Source organism: Ischnura elegans, chromosome 11, assembly GCF_921293095.1.
Source record: "Ischnura elegans chromosome 11, ioIscEleg1.1, whole genome shotgun sequence".
Taxonomy (NCBI): domain Eukaryota; kingdom Metazoa; phylum Arthropoda; class Insecta; order Odonata; family Coenagrionidae; genus Ischnura; species Ischnura elegans.
In genome coordinates this window covers 66,654,307-66,669,569 of record NC_060256.1, presented here as the reverse complement: position 1 = coordinate 66,669,569, position 15,263 = coordinate 66,654,307, and the positions used below count along the sequence as shown (strand labels likewise).

Here is a 15,263-nt window from a genome sequence, read left to right as displayed (position 1 = left end):
CATATATTATTCTTAAATTTGGAGTATGCTTTCTAGAGAATTAGGCATAGACAATGACAGCAGTGATCAGGATCCTAGGTGGGTCCTCTGAGGGTTACAACACCCCGGGGCCAGTAACTTGACTGATAGACCCGCGCACCGGGGGAGGGGAGTGGAAGGGAAGGAAAAAGGATGGAAGCGCCACTGCAATAGGAGCCCAACGACACCTCCGGAGTAGGGATAGGGATGGAAGGGCAGGACGGGAAAATCCTCGCCGCTAGGGAAGCGACCAGGGCCCACAACTAGCGAAACCATGATTCAATGTTTCCAAGGAAAGGAAAAAATTTCCTATGAGGAAGGAAATTTCTACGATTTTCCGTAGATAGACAATGACAGAAGTGCATTTGAAATTTGGGAGGTGTGTGAAATTTTGGTATGAAGAACATGAAGTCAAGGGAGAGTAGGAGGTACAACTGTACTGTCCGAGTACGAAGTACTGGCCGAGGTGGGTGAAGGTATTCAAAATGTGCTCCAAAAAAAGAAGAATGATGGAAACCAAATAGATCAACAAGTGAGCAATGAGGTATTCTTTAGAAGAGTAGGAGAGAGGTGAAGCTTCAGGAAAATCCAAATACGAAGGCAAAAGAACTAAATTGCCATGACTTAAGGAATGATAGCCAGATAAAGACAATTGTCAAAGGACAAGTGGATGGCAAGAATGGATAAGGTAGACCTATGGTAAAAAGGATTTGAAAGAGAAGAAATATGTAGGTGTGAGATGATTAGCTGATAGAAAAATCCAGTGGAACGCTGCATCAAACTAATCTCAGTACTGTTGACCACTGATGACAATGAACTACCTGGTGTCAAGTAACTTTTCTACTCAAGGACCTTGCACCTCTTGCTTGAAAACAAGAATTTAAGATTGCCAAACATCATCAGTTTGCAAATGAAGTGATGCAATAATTCATTTTAGATAAAAAGCCCACACCCCAAAAAAGAGTGAAGCTTGTTGTGGCCATATATTTGAAAACTAGACAGTCCCAAAAAAATCTGCAGCAACAAACCTCAACTAGGCCAAGATGGAGAGAGAATACCATTTTTAGGAAAATAATTCTCCAGTTTGAGAGGAAAAAAATTAGAGTAAGCTGAACAAAATGCAGACAACTTACACATGCAAAAATATCTTGAGATACACAATCTTACCAATATGCTTTCAACATATCAGGGATACAGCAGTGATGATATCTGTAACTTTTCCGAGCTAGTATAATTGTCAAAATAACCAGTGATTTTATCCTCATAACTGGTAAGGATTTTAGAAAAATAGAGAAACAAGGGAGGCAATACTGAAAATATTGGCTGAGAAAATGATCCATGTAAACAAACCACATTAGATAGCCTTTGTGGACTTAGAAAAGGTAAATGATAAAATGTCAAATGGAATAAGATGTTACGTACGACAGAAAAAAAATTCCACACTCCACAATGAGAAAAGAATTATCTACCACCTCCACTGAGACAAAGTGGCCACATAACACATACAAGATGGAAAAAAGATTCACAAGAAATCAACAATAGAGGTGTAACAAGGAAGTAATTTATTGCAAGAACTCTTAAATTTGTTAAAGGAGAAGCAATGAAGGAAATTGGAGAACAAGGAATCAAGGCAAACTGAGAAGAAATAAACATACTGCCAAATCATACCAGGAAGATCTACAGAACTCACTGAATTTAATTGAAGTTTTTCAGAAATATAAAATAAATCATAATATAATATAAAAATTATAAAAAATCATAAAATAACATAAAAATTTATAAGAAAAAACTAACACATGTACTAGTATCAGGGTTCATACCAACTTTTCATTTTCAATTCAACTTGATTCCCATTTATTTGCAATGCCTCTGAAGAATTTATGATTTCCCTGATGCTTGCAAGACTTCCAGTCCCAATTTCTACTTCCCTGAAGTTTCCATCACCAGTATGAACCTTGCTTATGCAGGAGAAAGAAAACAGGGGCAAACTACCAACCTCTAGGGAAAGAGGTTATAGCAAGTGGAATAATTCAACTACCTCCGGAGCATCATTACATGCATAGTATCAGATAGCCAAAGCAAAGATGGTATTCATGACAACAATGTTGTCTTTCATGCCCTCTGTACAGAGTATTTGCAGGACATTCATTAAGAAGGGTCTTGCAGATAATCAGACACTCTCAGCTTTGACCTTTTTCAACCCCTCGTAGGAAGGACTCTGCATTATCTCGGACTCTTGAGGGTCGTTCGGCTCCCTCTCTTCCTGGTTTATAACCATACCTGTAGCATACGTTTGTGGTCAACTTATGATTTGTTAAATGTATTACCTACATGGATAATTGTTGCTTGCATGTAAATAGCAGACTTTGAATTGAATACCTTGTTTTTTTCTGTGCACTGTCAAGTTTTGAACAAAGCTCTAAGATTAATATTAATGGATTTTATTCATCAATGATTTTAATGTTGATGTTTATAGAGAGAAAGTTTTAAGTTTCGAGATGAAAGTTAATATTTATGGTAGAATTTCCTTTAAAAAATGTAAACCCCGTTCACACCACAAAGAATTCCATTCTTAGTTTATATTTTTTGAGAAAGAAATAACTATTTGTTTTGCAATAGGAATTAATAAGAAATCGTATGACAGCGGCACCTAAACAGAAAGAGGGTTAATATAAGACTACGAGTGTGGGTTTTTGCTCCAGGATTTTTAAAGGTAGGGCCTAAGCCCTACTGCGTTGGGTGCCAAAACTAAGACTTTGGGTAATCGCGACCATCATAAAAAGGGTAGAGCAAGGACCTGGATATTTACAGCATTCGTTTACCTACATAGGAAAATCTCCAACAGATATTTCTGGAGACACAGTCTATCTCTATCAACAGAGACTGTGGCTATAATTTAAGCCATATATGGGACCACCTCTTAAAAATACGAGGGGACTGGCAGCCAATCAGAAGACGCTGAACCGCCCTCAACCACAGAATGCAGTATATATACCGGCTTTGAGGATTTGGCATTGGATTCCTGAATCCCTGATGACAATGGGCGAGTTGTCCAATGAAACTTTGGAAGGAGAAATGGAGGACCTGACCCAGTGCAAAACCCAAGAAAACTTCACTGCAATTGTTCGCTGGGAAAAAACCAAAAATTATATTTCTGGATAACGTCTCCTGAGTCAAGAAACCTGCCAGATATTTCTGATGTTAGTAACAAAAGGGTCAATGTGTTCACTCCAGAGAAGGTTGCAACAGCTCTTGCTAAGGTCTGGCATGACCCCCTGTATGGTCACACATGTGTCTAACAAGCTTTCGTGTGAAGTGACCCACTTCTGTGCAGCACAGACCTACGATTCTAACTGGGTAGCCCTCAACTGCTTGTCATGACATGAGTATTTCCTTCATTAGTTTCTTTTCATGTTTTATTAATTGTTTACGCACCCCAGCACCTAAATAGAAGATTCTAAACTGGAGTGAAAATGCTAACTCAAGTTTTTTTCACTTGATCTATGCAGCAGAAGAAAATGGAGGTGAGTATATAAACTAAAGGAAGTAGACGAATGCTTCCTGAAATGACCTACACCAACAACAATACAATCCCAACATTAAGATTATAAGAAATTCCAATAGATACCACATATGAAGCAATATAATAATACCTGAGAAAGGAAATATGGAAGATACAGTCTTTTAAAATAACACATCTACTAATCCTAAGAATTTGAAGAAAGAAATCAAGCAAGCCGTGAATATTTTCAGAAGCTAAGAACCACTAACTGCTCTGCTAAATCTCTCTGAGGCTGATTAATTCATCAGTGTTCACAAGTGTGATAATAGATGTGAAAATTTATATATCATCTGCAATATAATGACTGACATCAGCCTTACTTCCAACTGATTAAAAAAATGTGGGAATGATGAAACTTGAACCCTTGATGAAAGAAGTTCAAGAGTCATCACGGAGATACAAACTAACACAAAATATTAATCATGAAAACTAAATAATATTTCCATACGTTTCATTGTAATTTGATATGCAACAAAACAAACAAGGCAATAAATGTTTCAGAATATTTAAGTAAATAGGGCCAGTATGAGAGGTAAAAATATACTCAGCCCCGCCATTCGTAAAAAAATATACATAATTGATATTACACATCGAAAATTAACAAGTGAGTTGTATACATGCAAATTTTTTTAATCGACCTGAACTCTCCACACTTCATCAAGAAGCAGGTAATTTGCCACATGAACACGGAAGGACAGAATAATACAGAAATATTCGCAATTACAGAGAGATGAATAAAACAGTCCATGTAAATCCTAACTACTACTGCTAATCTCATCAATCAAGCCACATTTGTCCATTAAAGCCGCCTCATCTGAGGATGGATTTAAGAGAAAATTGAATTTTTTTACAAATAGTTAGAGATGTCCCAGATACTGTACGGGGATACCTGTACAAGTTTATTGACAACCATTTAATGAAGCTATCGTAACAGTGCTAAAGAACGGAAGTGTCCAGAAAATGTTGCAGTAACAAGGCATCAAGGATGACCACGAATGTAAACAAAGACACCTATCACATATGCACTTGTGTCTTGAGCATCTATAATTGAAAGAAGTACACTCTGCGTATATGATGACACGCTCACAACGATTTTACCATGCAATATCCGCCCTAACCTCTCAGAAAAACAAAATTTCCCCACATGATATAATTGCTAGTTTCAAGGGATGTTTGAAACGGGTTAACAACAACATAGAGATCGCCATATACAAGAAATGACAGTGAATTAAAGAAGAAATTATTCAAGCAACCTACAAACACCTAATACCTTGAATACACAAATTCCAATCATCACAAACATTAAAAAAAAACCATGAAGGTCCGCCTAAAACATACTACCTTTCCAGAGTACAAATTCAAAACTATAGAATTGAAATACCCACAGGATGCAGGAAACCCCGGAACTATAAAAATCATTCACTATCCTCAATTGACCTTAGTAAATACTGTAATTAGACGCGAAAAATAGATTCCATGTGACTCGAATGTTATTGTTTACAAGTAGGTCGATTTCACCCCGGAAAGGAATAAATTTCCGCAAACATAGCAGCAATAATAGACGAGTTATTAAAATACACATTAAATATACCACTAAATAAGCGAATTTCCCAGCAGAAAACTTAAAAGTAAAAGCCGGCTTAACACCTTGGTAAGAGCAGTAGAGTCCCACGGGAGAGTAACAGTAAAACCGAAAACACGTGGGGATGAGTGTGCCTTCATTGTAAACCTCTCGTCACCTAATTATATATAGTATCAGAATAACAAAATGACATACCTCGATCGAAGTTTTTTCCCTCAGGATCGATGTCCTTCACGTTGAAAATATCTTCAAACAGGACACCCGCCATGATTACACGGAAATTGAAACTTGAATAACTGAATATGCGTTATTTTAAGGAATATCTACAGCTAATAATGGGTTCAATTTACAGCTTATGAAAATATTTTAGTATTTTTAAATCCGTATTGCTCCACCTCCACGGATTGTATCACAGAGTGAGAAATGCAGGCCTCCAAATGACTAGCCGTAATATGTCCACAATCAAAACGTGGTGCGCACTGATGGGTGCAAAACAATAACAAAGAACATGGCTACATTACCGCCCCGGAAAAATCCTACACCCACAAAAATTTTGAAACAGTATTTATCCCCGCTGCAAATATTATTGCAGATGGGATTCCCGAAGCATAGATCGTAAGTTGAATTGTCTGCAATTGAAATTTTCTCCTTGGTGTAACTAACTATTCATTCATACTCCTTATCTTCTACCTTCAATTCGGTTGAAGAGAGAAGGCACTTGCTGCCACCGGTCATAGGGGTGTACAATTGGCATCAGATTGGCTGCTAGCGCATGTAAATGATCCTACAATTGATGTCATCACTCCCAGAGAGTACATAGTGTATGCTTGCCCCACTGGTCCATTTCTCCGACAACTTCAGTCATTTTGGAGAAAATCCTCCGACCAGTGCCAATGGAATGGAGCTCACAACTACATGCCTCACATAACCTTGGTGTCTTTCTTTATGGTATTCGCGTTTAAAAGAGAATATATCTATTAGTATTCAGTGATGGGAGATGGAAGTCTCTGAAAGACATTTTTTTCATTCGCCAGGCTCCTGATGACCTAACGGAAAATTTAGTGACACTGCTAGAAAAAGTATATGACGATTTCAGGCCAGAATGGTCGGAGGATAATCCTGTGAAGCTAGAATCTTATGCCTCCCCAAACTTCATGGGGTTCTTCATGGACGATGAGCATGCAAACATTTTGAAGAATATTGCGGCTAAGTACACCAGTGGAATAACATCTATTGGTAACTGTGGTTCATATATTTATTTTAACTAATCGAATATGCTGACTTTTCGCAGTTGAGTGTTTCATCAATATAGAATATGTAACATTTAGTGGAAATTTCCTTTCCTAGTTAAGTGGTAAATAGTGTGTGGATAGATAGTTCATCACCATCTAATTTTTATGTATTTCAATCTGTTACTACTAATGAGGATAATTACTAAACAATATTGCCTGCTATCTACCTTTGGCATCCAGCGGAAACCTTGTTTATTATTTCAGTTAAGCACATTCAGCTTTTTTGTTCAGATCCGAGTCATAATTATTAGTAAATGCTGGAAGAAAAATTTGTTTTGCATTAATCTGCGTGTTTAAATGATATATTTAATCTCAACTCAAGGCCTTAAGTTTTACCTCGTTTGAGCATATGGTTTGAACTGGGTGTATAACGTCAGAAATTTGATATTTTAAATTCCCAGCTGGGATAATGAAGCTGATTTCTTTGATATGGCCACCAAGAGGGGTGCAGGAGATTGCCTTGGCTTTCCATTTTCATAAGCATTTCTCCACTGAGGAGAGAATCAGGAAAAGAACCCTTGGTAGAACATTGAACTAGCTCCCCCAAAATGCCTCTAGGTGGCATAGTTCATTCATGAAAAGCCATTAATGTAATTACATATATCAATACTAGGTCAATGACCACAGCTACTAATGTTGAAGTGATCATAGATCTTATTATTTTAAAACTGAATCATCCACCAACTGTTGATTGTACCTACTGCTACTAAGTTTTTTTATGTGGGGCTGAAGGATTGATCCCTCTATATATGTTTTCTCAATTGTGTTATTAAACCCTGTAGAAAAAATTCAGCAGCTCCATCTAGCTTCTTCACTTTGAGTTGAAGAGGAGTGCTTCGTGAGCTGCAAAGGAGTAATTTTATTGAAATGATGCTGAAGTACTCCAAAAATATGAAATTTAACCATCCATCCAAGCCCAGTAGAAAAAAATAGTGAAAATGCTCATGGTTTAGAGACATATTGACAATATACATTTTGTCTTTGCTTGGTCCATAATATTGATAAGATATTTTATTTTTTCATGGGAGGTTGTTTGAAGGGTCCTCAGGAAGCCAATGTCAAGTCCATGCACTTAACGCTGACCTACCAATTCCCCCCTGAGGAGTACGACACTTTAAGGGCCCTCGTGGCAGAAATTGAGCCACCTCTTCCATCAAATTGGGAATTGCGGTTGTACTCTCGTGATTCAAGAATAGGAAAAAATCAGGTAATTTATCTGAGCATTATTTTGTTGTTTTCCTTCCTTTTTAACCATGTATGACAGATATAAACATAGGAGGAATACCAGAAAAAAGAAACCTCACTCCATTGCAGTTAATCATGTGAATTTTTGTCATTTAGATACATTTATCAGTTACGCATTTAGTTACAGTTTTTGTCACTAACTTGAAGGAGTTGATTTTACATATGAAGGCTCTCACTTTAAATTATTTTTATGTTAAAATGAAAACTGTACAGTTATCAATGTGTCCCTATATTCATTTCCAGTGTGAGTGGAACTTAATCTTCTTAGGCAGAACTGTGATGCTAAAAAGGCATAATTAGAAGCTGAAAAAGAAATAAGCCCTGAATCAGACTGTTGAAGATGAGCCAATAAGGGTTTCAACACTTTGAAAAATTTATTCTCATTGTTCTGATATACAACCATACATACTACACAATGTTCATTCAGTCTTCATTACCATTAAATCTTGGTACATAGATAAATAAATCAAAAATTTTCAGTCCCACTATGGACATCTATGTATAAGGATAATATTTGCAGTTGACCTGCAATTATGAAAGAAGGCTGATTGTGAGTAATTTTCACTTTCAGTGGGCTAGCAAGGACTAACAAGGGTAGACCATGTACCTTGTTCTGCCTTTTTCAATTCCGTATTTTTTATGGCATTCGGAATGAGGAACGCATCTTGGAACTGGTAGTGGATCCATTGAATGGGCCTTAGTATAGCTGTAATTAATTAATGTTCATGCAGTACTTTTAACATGACTTATATAGTTCCCAAACAGCTCACTCTTCATGAGATAGGTCAGTTGATGTAGTGGTTATCGTTCTTAACTTCCACCGTGGGGATCAGAGGTTGTCTCTCAATGATGCCATTATATTTTATTGTTTTACATATTTCATTTTCATTATACGGCAAAAAGCTAAAATTTAATTTCAATTGCAGCAAGCATAGGTAGGACAGGATGTTTTTTTATCATCATAATGGTATGGCATAATGGCATTTTGGTATGTTAAGCAATGTCATTTTGAACCGTGGAGATATGAAGGATACAATAGAAAGGTTTACTGTGCAATAAAACGTTATTTTTTTGTATTGCTTACAGTGGCGGCTGGTGGTAATTTATCTAGGGTGTGCATTAGAGCAGATATAGGATGATTTAATTATATTATGTTAATCCTAATCCATGAGCGTCATATTTCGTCGTAATAGAATACATAGCAAGCAAAACATATCACTGGTACACTCTACCCTTAAAATTGCATGAACAGAAATAATATTAGCATGTATGAAAATAATTATTCTCAACACACCTTTACAGGTGACGGTAGTTGAAATTCATTCTCTTTTCCTTACACCCTATGAGGAAGTAGTGTAGAAAACGGCTATACAGATGGCTCTGTAGACGTACTAGGATCCTGGGCACAGGTAGTGTAGGTGGCGGCTACACCACTACACTACCTGCTAGTCAGTCACCAAAAACATGCGCGTGCGCATTCGCATGGTTTTGAGTCTGCTCCCATCGCCCCTTTGAACAGCACATACCCCCCCGCTTACCTCGTCCCGCCAGAGCTCCTTCAAGCGATCGCACAGACCGAAAATGCGCCCGGCATGATGCCACGGGATCGCACACTAGTAGAGCGGTGAATTCGAAAGGGAGATAGCTGTAGCGTTCGGAGGCTCATGTTTCTTGCATATGCAGACAGTACTTTTATCCTTCGCGTTGCAAAGGAATAGTTTTCTTTTATAATTTATTCATCTTTGGGTGTGCACTTGCTAACATGCGTATACGCACGCGCCGCCACTGATTGCTTATACTGATCAACTTCCAAATTAAAAATGATAATGACTTCTTGCGAGAGCAGATGGCAGTGAGCTGCAATATGCATGCAGGTTTAATATAGAAGAACACAAAACGAGTATAAATCACCACATCTCTCAATCACTTGTAATTCCCATTACTCCAAAGAGAGTTTACATACAAGGTAGCTGTTTAATACTATAACCGTTCTGAAATATTATTTCAGTTAAAAAATAGGATCGAGTAAAACTTGATAATTTAAGATCAACAATTACCCCAAATGTGTCTTGTGCCTGCCGCTTCCCAAAATCTTCCATAGCCCTTACATCATGATAACAAGAAGACCCCCTATAAATGTCATTTCTTCAAAGAAAAAAAGCCACCATTTTTGCTCCCCTTTAATCTTTTGACTTTCTGGGTGTATTAAAGATATGCCTATGGTTCACCGTTCCTTCCTTCAATAGGGCTTTGCTTTTAGCAAACTCAATTCAGATTTGCACGCTAGTTCTAGGGTGGTCATTGTGTGTTTTTATGTGTAATTCACTCTTTCTGGTGAGCAGTGGAATTCTACAGAATGCTGAAATTTCCCTTCAGTGTAGTCTTCCAACCTTCACGTCCGAAATAACACTGCTTAAATATCTGGAAGTCATTATGACTATAAAAATAATTCACTCCTGACTGTGTGTGCTACCATAAAAATTAAATATCACCTTGTCACCTTATGATGAAAATGAAGGCAATAAAATATTGTGCCATCATTGAGCCTTTAACTCCGGCCCCCGGGGTAACCACTACACCAACTTATCCATCTCATGAAGAGTGAACTACTTGAGAATTATACAAGGCATTTTAAAAGTACCACATGAAAATTAATTGAATACAAACTAAGGCCCATTCAATGGAACCACTATCAGTTCCAAGGTGCGTTTGCCATTCCGAATGCCATAAAAAATACAGCATTGAAAAAGGCAGAGCAAGGTATGCGGTCTTCCCTTGTAAGTCAAGTTCAGCCTAGATACCTGATTTGTATGCTACTAAATACTCTCTACTCAATCTACAGTTGTCAGATATTTTTGCAAACTACTTCAGTGGCTACTTTTAGTAAACTAGCCACAATTTTTATGAGATGAGTTTATGATTTAATGATACTACATATTTGAATTCTTTAACAAATTCTCCTCAAAAGTAATACAAATTACAAGCTATACAGTCTACAGATTGGTCTATTTCATCATTGAAGTGTTATTTTTAACATAAATACTTTATCTTGTGACAGTGCAATTTGGAGGAAATGTGAAAATTTGTTATTGACGAATTGAAAAGCCATAAGTATTTATAGAATTCTTCAAAATTATGAAATACTGAGGACTGTTCACTCCAAGATTTCCAAAAAATCAAGAAGTATCTTGCCCATTTTATAATATGTGACCCACAATGCACACCAAGTTAATATGTGTACTTCTATTTTCCCCTGTTAGATAACTGCAAGGTACATATCCCTTTCATCAGTTCTTTTCTTATGATGAGATGCCTTGTTTAGCATTATTGCATTTTTCAAATGCTTTGCATTTGTGCATGATTTGGAATATATATGTAATGTTTGCTGGCCGAAAAATTGATGATTACCATTTTTCTAATCTCACAGGTGCACAAAGTTTTGTATTCACATGTCCCTCGTGAATCCGATGAGCTTGAACTGCGAATTGGGGACTACATATATGTGTCTGGTGATGCCCTGGAAAATTCACCAGACGGCTGGGTTGAAGGAATTTCTTGGCTCACAGGTATAGCTTGCAAGCCATTTTTGAAAATATGTAGTATATAAGTTTATTGAACTTCCGGTACATTATTATCTCTGCTAAGATTGGTTTGATGCAGTTCTCCATTCAATTCTCTTATCAGCTAATCTTCACAGCCACATACATATTTCTTCTCTTTCACATCCCTCTTTACCTGTTCCATATACATATGTTATCCAAGGTCTTCCTTTTTAATTCTTACCATCTGCTTGTCCCTCGACGACTGTCTTCATCAGGCCATCATGTCTCAAGATGTAGCTGAGCTGTCCGAATATTTTTGCTCTCTAGATATGTGGTGCACGTGTCGCCTGTCATCATCATCATCATCATCACTGGTCTACAATCCTAAGATTGGTTTGACGCAGCTCTCCACTCAATCAGCTAATCTTTTCACACCTACGTATTTCTTCTCTTTCGCATCTTTCTTTATGTTCCATATATTTTGTTTGACGTCTTCCTTTTCTGTTCTTGCCATCCACTTGTCCCTCGACAATAATAATAATAATAATATCTCCGGAGACCTCATCAGGTCATTCGCCCTGATGAGGTCTGCGGTATAGGAGAAGAAACGTCGGCCATTTTAATAACCTGACGCGGGATATTCCCAAAAAAACCATAAATCTACAATAATAATATTGTTTGACAATTGGCAATTGTCTTCATCAGGCCATATATCTGAAGATATGGATGATAAGGTTGTTCCGTCCTCTTCTCAAGGTTTTCATGTGGCTTTTCTTCTCTCCTGCTCATCATAGGACTTCTTCATTACTTACTCGGTCGATCCATTTGATCCTCATCATTCGTCTGTAGCATTGCATTTCGAAAGCCTATATCCTTGATTTCTCTACTGCTGTCACTGTCCATGCCTCCCTTCTGTAGAGTAGCATACTCCAAATGTAAGTTCCGATAAATTATATCCTTACATCTATATCTTTTTCCCTACTAAAGACGTGAATATATGTGTGGACGTTTCTTGACCCGGGAGAAGAAAGCTGTATATTCTCCTTGGAGAAATTACAAGTAAATAAATGCCAAATATATACCTTTCCCAGCTCTCCCCCTATTATGACGGTCACGGGTGTACGACGTATTTGTTTCGGGACCCAACACTGCCGGGTTTAGGCTTTACCCTCCAAATTCGGGAGCAGGTACCCATAAAAGGTACCCTGACCCCCTCGTCTTTTATTACCCCTCTTAGTGGTAAGGGACCGCAATCATGCAATTGTTTTTCCTGTCAGTTTTCGAAAAAAAATATTTGTTCTCAAGAAATATAAACTAAGAATTGAATTCTTTGTCTTTTGAGCAGTGTTTACAATTTTTTAACGAAATTCTATGATAAATATTAACTTATATCTCTAGTACTGTATAAACATCAACATGGAAATTGTTGCTGCAATAAATGCATTAATATTGACCTTCGAACTTCATTTAAAATTTGACAATTCTCAGAAAAAAATGAGGAATTCAATTCAAAGTCTGCAATTTTCGTGCAAGCAACAATTATCCATGTGCCAAATTCATTTAAGCAATCCGTAAGTTGACCGCGAACCAATGCCGCAGGTAGGGTCGTAAACTCGGAAAGGAGCGAGCACAACTACTCTCCCAAAACGTACCATGAAAAAGAAGTCTTTTGGGGCTCAGTACAGCAGTCATGCTAAGACGGAAACTCCGTCGTCTCTCTCATAAATTTCCCGCTATAAGTAGATCTTTCTTTTGGTGGAATGCTCTCTTTGCATGGGCTATTCAGCTGATAATTTTTTTCATGCTTCTTCTGTTATTCTTAATTCTGTTATTTTGCTTCCCAAATAACAGAATTCATTCACCTCTTCCTGTTTATGTTTCCTAATATTAGTCTTGATGTATTCTCTTCTGTTGCATATTTTAGTTTTCTTTGTGCTTATTTTCAGCTGATATTTACCCATTAATACTTTATTAACTTTTTACAAAATTACTTTAATAACTTTACTATCTCACTTGTGGAATACATTTCACTTATGATTTTGTGCAGCTGGTTCAACCTCTTTTTGCTGTATTTTTTATTAGTTCTGCAGGAATATCATCCATCCTGCTTGCCTTTTATCATCTACCGGTCTCTCACAGCTGCATCAAATTCTGATCTTAAAATTGGGGCTCCCATGTCATCTTTATCCACTTCCTGTTTGTTTTCAATAGCTTTCATTCTTTTGCTGTTTCTATTGTACAACTCTTCCAGATATTCTTTTCATTTTCTTACTTTGTCTCCTTTAGCAATCATTAGCTATCCATTTTTGTTTCTTAGTGTATTACATCTAACATAATTCATTTCCTTGAAGTTTTTCCTCACAAAGTCACCGGTAGCTTTTCAAATGCATCCCCATGCTCTTTATAAGCACTATCCCCACTCCAGCATCACCGTTTAGTGAGCCTGTGTGTATCACTCTGTAGCTTCTTCTTCAAAAGTCTCATTCTTAATGCCACTTTATTTAGCTGATTCCTAATTTGTCAAGGTTCATTCTTTGCCTCCCTGGCTTTAAGACTTTACATGCCAACCGACTCCTACAACCTGTGGAAGCCTAGGGACTCCAACATGTGGTTTGAAGTGTGTGTTTGAAGTGTGTGTTTGAAGTGATCTAGCATTCCATGTTCTTATCCTCATAACTTTATTGCAGTTGACCAATGTACCCTCTCCAGTAGTCCCCGCTTGGAGATCTGAATGGGAGGCTAGTTTACCTCCAAAATATTTTACTCAAGAGAATTCCATCATGTCATAATATAAAAATGAGTGGGGTACCTGGGACTTCTTGGGATAAAAATGTGGTGGTTTCCCCTTACTTTCCACATCATAGTACTACAGAAAAGTAAATGCTACAACTCCTGTAGTGAAATGTGTCACTGTAACAACCAAAATGGTCTCCACCTTCACATATATGGAGAAGAACTGCTGCCTTCTTCCCCCTGGTGATAAGAGGCATAATTGTTGATGGTTTCCGGTTGCCAATTCACAGCATCTTCACTGGTTTTGGTATCATGCAAATGGCCTTCCTTTCCCTATTCTCTTTCAGAACGCCATCACTTTTGTCAATGACTGCTTATTGAATGAGTGAATTTCCTTATCTTTCGGCTAACCTCTATAGGTTGATCCACCATCTGCAGCCTGGTGGATGTACTTGGTGGCTTTGACCTCTGGCGTGAGTTTTGGAACGTACGGCTTGTAAATTGATTTGGTGGTGGAACTTCCTATGAGAAAAGAATTTCATGCGATGCAATTTTTTATTTGCCAATAACCAAGATTAATCAAAATTGTCAGGTTGTAAATTTTAAAAATTGTCTTTCAGGCTAAAAGAATAGGGACCTTAAAGTAATCATACCTCTAAGATATAGAAAGTTATTTGTCTCAATAACCTCCTTCCATCTCTTATTATAGCTGAGTTATGATTACATATCAGACTTGTAGAGGAGATGGTACAATTATTCTTATACATATTAATATTTTCTTGTAGCTCATGTGGCAATTTTTTATTTTATGACCTCACAATCTAATGTGTGCGCACAAGAAATGCAGTTGATGATACTGCCTTTACAGTTTCTCTTTGAGGCACTTACATACAGTACTTAGTGGTGTGGCCACAGGGGGGGGGTTTCCTGAGTTACAAACCCCTCCACCCCCTTTAACTTTGAAAAGAGGTGCCAAGTCCAATTTATGTACTTTATTTTAATAAATTCTCATACAAAATTACTGTTCTTGAGTCCTAAAAATCACGTTTTCAACATCAAAAATACCAAAATTTTCTTGACCCTGGGGGTTTCCAATACACCCTGGAAGGGCCTCAAAAGTAATAAACCCCTCCTATTTTAAAATCCTGGCTACATGACTGACAGCAATGAATTTATTCTCTTATCTCAGAAAGAAATAAGCATGATTTTTAAAGAAATTAACTCTTAATGTGAGACCATGCTTCTTGACGTTCATCACCTAATGCTTTTTCTTCGCCCTTGCAAGTACC

The 15,263-nt window shown here is 37.4% G+C and overlaps 2 protein-coding genes across 3 annotated transcripts in view; one reads left to right on the top strand and one right to left on the bottom strand.

Moving 5' to 3' along the window:
* Nucleotides 1-5,430, bottom strand: part of LOC124168477 (DNA-directed RNA polymerases I, II, and III subunit RPABC3) — a 595,544-nt gene extending 590,114 nt beyond the window's left edge. Inside the window, exon 1 of the mRNA XM_046546753.1 lies at nt 5,358-5,430. Within this exon, the coding sequence (XP_046402709.1) occupies nt 5,358-5,430 (73 nt within the window). The remainder of the gene's footprint in view (nt 1-5,357) is intronic.
* A 239-nt stretch (nt 5,431-5,669) lies between these two features.
* LOC124168476 (protein UBASH3A homolog) overlaps nt 5,670-15,263 on the top strand; it is a 33,615-nt gene continuing 24,021 nt past the window's right edge. For both annotated transcript variants that reach the window (XM_046546752.1, XM_046546750.1), the window contains exons 1-5: nt 5,670-5,777; nt 5,870-6,110; nt 6,197-6,398; nt 7,483-7,661; nt 11,127-11,265. In XM_046546752.1, coding sequence (XP_046402708.1) covers nt 5,671-5,777; nt 5,870-6,110; nt 6,197-6,398; nt 7,483-7,661; nt 11,127-11,265 — 868 coding nt within the window. In that variant the 5' untranslated portion in view covers nt 5,670. The remainder of the gene's footprint in view (nt 5,778-5,869; nt 6,111-6,196; nt 6,399-7,482; nt 7,662-11,126; nt 11,266-15,263) is intronic.